This window comes from Scatophagus argus, chromosome 14 (assembly GCF_020382885.2).
Source record: "Scatophagus argus isolate fScaArg1 chromosome 14, fScaArg1.pri, whole genome shotgun sequence".
Classification (NCBI taxonomy): domain Eukaryota; kingdom Metazoa; phylum Chordata; class Actinopteri; family Scatophagidae; genus Scatophagus; species Scatophagus argus.
The window spans coordinates 9,253,731-9,259,787 of record NC_058506.1 but is presented as its reverse complement, the minus strand read 5'-3'; the positions used below and the strand labels follow the sequence as shown (position 1 = coordinate 9,259,787).

The following is a 6,057-nucleotide window of genomic DNA, read 5'->3' as shown; positions in this document are numbered from 1 at the left end:
GAGCACAGTACATACAAAGTTCTCATTTCCTCCAATATAAAATTAGGATTAACCACCTTTTAAACCTTACTCCATCGTGCTACAAGGGAATGCTATTCATTCAGGAGCTCTGCAGCTGCAAAAATGTCATTCACTGACGTACTGGCCATCACTGGGGGATTCACTGTTGTCTTCCACCTGCTCAAACTTGCCTGGAGATGCTGGTGTGGATTCAGACAGTTTGTTTTGTCTGAGCTTTGGCAAGTGGATATAAGGGCTTATGGGAAATGGGCAGGTAATGCCAAAGACAATTTGACTGTTTAATAGCACAGTGACATGTAGAGGTGTTTACTACTGTAAGGTTATAAGTAATGTAGCTTTCACTGTGTATGTGTGAGTGTCTGTGTGTATGTGTGTGAAAGGCCAAGTGCAAATGAGAACAGGCAGTTCTGAAACAAGTGGATGATTTTCTCAAAAAATTGCATCAGCTGCCCAAACCAGACTTCCTCTTTGTGGGAGATAGTTTGATAATGGACTTGATAACCTGTTAACTTTAGTATTTGAAGGGTTAATTTTTTTTTTATTGCCTGCAAACATGTCTGTCCTCTGCAGATACACATCAACTTAAGTTTAATTTAAAGTACATTTTTTGTACTTAGCACACTTAGGACTCTGTGTACACAGTACACACAGACAAAGAAGTGTCATGGATTCCTGTTTGATTAGGATCTTATCTACATAGCAGGGAATCTTTCTTGGTACTTTTCCTTTCACCTGTGCTTATCTTCTTAATCTTTCTTACCTCAGCTCACCACTGACCTAGCTCTTGTTTAAAACTGGACAATTTAACAATTAATATTTGTACCTGGGGCTCAGTTTGGCCAGTTTCATTTCAGCAATCTGAATGGCAGAGTTCTGCCGAATTGTGTGAAACATTTTATACAAAGTGGACAGTTTAGAAGTGCAAAGTGAGTGAAATCTGAAAAAAAGTGTTGTGCAACCGAAGTGCCTGAAAAACTTGGTAAAATAATTTGTCACGGTGTCAAAAGTTCTCATGGTAATATTTTGATAGCAGGGAAAAAAAATAGATACTGACTACAAGTTACTACAAAGGTGGCTGCTTATAATTGTGAGTATATTTGTGGGTATATTCAGTTTTCAACCTTCAGTTTTGCATAAGAACAGGGCAGCTGTCAGGATCTGATTGGGCATAATGTACGTAGTGTAAGTTTTAATAATTATAAAGGAATGTAAAATGGATTCCTCTGACATGCCTGTGTTTTCTCCTTTGTGCAGTTGTCACTGGTGCCACATCTGGCATTGGTAGAGCTTACGCTACTGAGGTGAGTCAGCAATTTCCTTATGCAACAATTTCTTGTCATTATTTAGTCCAAATTTTAATTTGTGAGAACTTTTGCTTAATATCCGAGAAGCTGTTTTTAGGTTGAAAGTTTCCGTTTCCGATTGTACAAGTGCAGACTTTTGATATGGTTGAGCAAGCCACTAAACTTGTCTGTCTGCCTGCCCTGCATATGTCCTGGCATGAAGCTGGCACGAAGAGGCCTGGATGTTGTTTTGGTAAGCAGATCTGATGTTAAACTTCAGATGGTTGCCAAAGAGATAGGTAAGTCAGTTGTATGTAATGCTGGTGTGGTCTGCCACTGCTCTTTGCCTGTACAACACCAGAAAATTGTCTTTGTCTTCTTCAGAGGATCAGTATGGACGACAGACCCGCACCATCCAAGTGGACTTCACAGAAGGCCACAGTATCTACCCTACTGTGGCCAAAGAACTACAGGGACTGGAGATTGGAGTTCTGGGTAATGGGGCCACCAGTTACAAAGCAGAGGAAAAGCATTACAAAGTTATTCAGATGCTTTATAAGTTTAGAAAACATTGCAGGAAAAGAGCTTCAAACATGTAAGCAACTCTTCTGAAAAACACTGACTGATCTACAAATCACTAAATCACAGAGAGTTTAAACGATGACAACAGTGAGCAGCGGCAAATTCAAGGTGGCTTTCTGTGTAGTTAAAGGAATAGTTCAACATTGTGTATGTGTTTTGCTTGTATGTAATTCCATTTACCATTGGTAACAATCTTCCCATCTGGCTCTCAGCAGAAAATGTGTTTTTTTTGTGTTTGAAGTCTAGTTGAGTTAAGTTAATGTACACAAGATTATTCCTGCTGAGCCTCGCCTCAATTAACAATGCAAAATGTATAACAGGCCAAATAGCCAACAGGGGAAATTATTAGTTAAAGATTGACATAAGACAAATGCTTACTGACAAAGATTTTTGCTTGTGTCTTTATAATCCACACAGTTAACAATGTAGGAATGACGTGTTCTGATAATTTTGCCTATTTCCTGGAAATACCAGATGCTGAACAGGTACGATATTTTAAAGACAATACACTGGATGTTTTATTTGCACTGACTCAGGCTGTTAGAAGTCGCGCTTGATTTGTAACTCACATAGTTTCCCATGTGTGTTTATTCTGACCAGAAAATCACTCAGATTGTGAATTGTAACATGCTGTCAGTCCCTCAGGTGAGAAGATATCTGTGAGTATTCATGACTGTGCGCCAATACTTTTAATGTTTGCTGCATAACAAAGACGACAATATCTTTTCTTTCACACAGATGACTAGACTGGTTCTTCCAGGCATGGTTGAAAGGTAATGTCCCAAACATCAAGAAGTTTAAGGGGGGAGCCGCAGCCTAGAGGTTGGAGAAGTGGCTTGTGATTGGAAGGACGCTGGTTCGATTCCCCTACCGGACAGGCAGGAAAAATTTGAGTGTGGTGGAGTAATAATGTCCCCACCAATGTGCCCTTGAGCAAGGCACTTAACCCCCAATATATGCTCCCCAGCTGCCTGATGCAGCCCACTGCTCCTGTGTGTTTCACTGCATGTTGCATGTGTGTGTTTTAATCAGTAATGGACAGAGAAGTAATTTCCCAGCTTGGGATTAAGAAAGCAACTTAAATTTAAAAAATAATTAAATTAAATTAATGGTGGGTGTACAGTAATGAGAATATAGGATGAACTTACGGATGTTTGTCTTCTCCTTCCTAGGGGGACAGGACTGATCATCAATATCTCCTCTGAAGTGGGCATCCGTCCACAGCCTTTGCTTTCCCTGTATTCTGCCACAAAGGTAGTTTCTCATCCACATACTGTGTTACTTACATGTATAAAACCTAACAAGCAGTGGTGGAATGTAACAAAGTACTCAAGTACAAATTTAAGGTACTTGTACTCAATTTTCCTCTCATGCGCTCACTTTATACTTTCACTCCTCTACATTTCAGAGCAAAATCTTGTATGAGTTTTGCACGCAGACCATATGAATAAGTACATGACAGAAACTATTTTGATAGTCTTCTCAGTCATTTTTCATTTTTCTGATTATACGTACATACTTTTACTTAATAACATTTTCAGTGCAAGACTTTTACTTGTGACTTGCACATTTTTACAGTGCTTTTACTTGAGTTAAGAAACAATTGTAGTAATTCCTCCACCACTGCTCACCAGATCACATTCACATATTCATGCTGTACACTCAGCTGGTCTGCTCGTTTGTGAGACTTTGACTTTTTTTTTTTTTTTTTTTCAGATTTTTGTCATATATTTCTCTAAGTGTCTGCATGCTGAATACAAGTCGAAGGGAATTATTGTGCAGGTAAAATATTTGATACTTAACTGAATTTCAAAAATTGCAAAGCTCAGTCACATGTATTGAAGCTTGGAGAGATCTACAATACTGTAAAAAAAAAAAAAAATCACCATATTATGAAATGAATTTTGTCTGTTAACCCTAAAAAACCTATGAACAAGATACAATCTTAACCTGTTACAGACAAAACTGCCTGTTTCAAGCTTTCTCTGAGGATGAATGTCAGCGTAATGAACAAAGAAGGAATAGCACAGAGTGTAGGACAAAGAAAAACTGACATGTTAGAAAATTAATGGAAGTAAGTTGAAATGTTTAACTTACTGGTACTGTCTTTTTGTTTCTTTGTTTTAACCTGTTTGTCAGTAACTAAGACTCAGTAACAAACAAACAAAAAAAAAAAAAAACACACCCATGTTGTTTTACTAATACCTGATTCTCAGCCACATTTCAATTTACACGGTTTGTGACCGCGATGCACTGCGCAGTACGTTTTCCATCTGAAAAACAAACAGTGCCCTCTGGTGGACAAACTGAGATACTATTTCCAAAATGAACATGTCTTTGATATGTTTCTACTGCAATTTCTTATTACTTGGTGGCATCCAGCATTTATGCCAGTAACAATATATAATTGATTAACGAATCAGGCAATATACAAGCCTGGGCAATTAATTGGTTCAGCTCTAATTCACAGAAGATCACTGCCAAACACCTTAATAAACCAAAACACACCTAGTGCTGAGTGATACAGAGAGGTGAGGAATTAACACTAATGATGTACAAGCATGATTTGATTTAAATACATTAGAAATGCCACAGTGGAAATCGGGAGTTACTTTCCTTTAGAGTTACTACAGACCATAAAAACAGAGAATGTGACTTTTTATCCACCTCAAGTAACAACTACAATATCAGAAGAACATATGCACAAGACTAAGATCAACCCTCATCAATCTGAATGCCCAAAAGCCCTTGTTTATTTTTCTTCTTTGAGCTTTCTATACTGCTGGAAAAGAAGCAAAAATAAAACATTCAAGCTACATTTGAGGTTACCATGTGTGCAGCCAAAGACTAACCAGAACAGTGTTTCTATTGGTTGAACATCCAGCTAATAAAATGAACCTTTGCCTCCAGCTGCTCACACTCAGGTTATCTTCCTCTTTTCGAGTTTGCTGCATGTGGAACTGAATCAAAGATGTGTCTTCACCCTCTGTACCTTTTCTCAATTTGCAAATCACTTTTGCTCATGTGAAAAAGTTCAGCCTGTCTAACTGCTTCATTCCCCAGTGTGTCACCCCTTTTCTGGTGTCCACCAACATGACAAAAAACATAACAGTCAACTGCTTTGTGAAGAGTGCTTCAGGGTTTGCCCGGGAGGCCTTGAACACTGTGGGTCACTCCAGCTACACCAGCGGCTGTCTGTCCCACGCGCTCCAGGTCAGAAAGATGACAAACTGCTGTATGATCACGTTCAAACTGCCAAGCACTGCATCATCTTAACACCTCTCCTTCTCTTTCCATCGTACAGAGCATGGCACTAACAATACTCCTGCCGGACTGGCTTCGTACGTCCTCTGTCCTCATCAGAAAGCTACAAAGCCGGGCACAAGTCAGCAGAGCGTGCAGGGAAAAGGAGAAGCTCAGTGAAAAGGAGGAGTAGTTGTGTGCATGCACCTGCACGGAGGACGGAGATAAAATTGTGACTCTTAAGCTGAGCGTAGGCATTATAGCAAATTCACTACAGGATGATTCAGTGCACTAATACTGTAAACTGCTGTATTCTCACTTCCTGAATTTAGTTTTTATTTATCTGTGGAGCGCACAATGTTCAACAACCATACCGACTAGATTTTTTAAGTGTGCAGAGGAGCATAGCGGACATTTACATTCACTTGACAAAATCAGACACAATCTCTGTTTGTATTGCATTATCTTTTAAATACAGATTTCCTGTTGATTTTACAATATTACATTTTCAAAGATAACAGCACACAGTATATTTGGCATATACTTACTCCTGTGATTAACAGCAGTTTAATGTGTACAACTACAGATCATTAGTATACAAGTGTCAGTCCTTTAAGGCTTTTTTCATTGACCACTGACCACAACTCTGGATGGAGCAAGCCCTAAGTATGAAGCCAAGCCATGCAAATGGCTTTTTCAGTAACTTCCCACCTTGTGTTTTGTTCAAAGGTGCATGTAAGTGATCCAACACTGTAAATCTACACATTGACAAAATTGCACTAACATTTTTATTCCATGTTTTGTAAATAACGGTAAATTAATTGTTGTAAAAATGTTACAACTTGCTCTGGTTTCCATGGTCCTGGTCCTTACTGGATAAAGATGGACCTCCAAAGTAACCACCAGCGCAACTCTTTTTGTTGTATTT

At 38.9% G+C, this 6,057-nt stretch overlaps 1 protein-coding gene across 1 annotated transcript; it reads left to right on the top strand.

Moving 5' to 3' along the window:
* Positions 1 to 21: 21 nt before the first annotated feature.
* Positions 22 to 6,034, top strand: hsd20b2 (hydroxysteroid (20-beta) dehydrogenase 2). The gene is made up of 11 exons (XM_046410070.1): positions 22 to 274; positions 1,276 to 1,322; positions 1,528 to 1,603; positions 1,689 to 1,799; positions 2,304 to 2,371; positions 2,487 to 2,531; positions 2,625 to 2,659; positions 3,059 to 3,140; positions 3,603 to 3,668; positions 4,950 to 5,099; positions 5,191 to 6,034. The coding sequence occupies exons 1-11, from the start codon at positions 124 to 126 to the stop codon at positions 5,320 to 5,322; spliced, it is 963 nt and encodes a 320-aa protein (XP_046266026.1). The 5' UTR covers positions 22 to 123; the 3' UTR covers positions 5,323 to 6,034.
* The last annotated feature ends 23 nt before the right edge of the window (positions 6,035 to 6,057 follow it).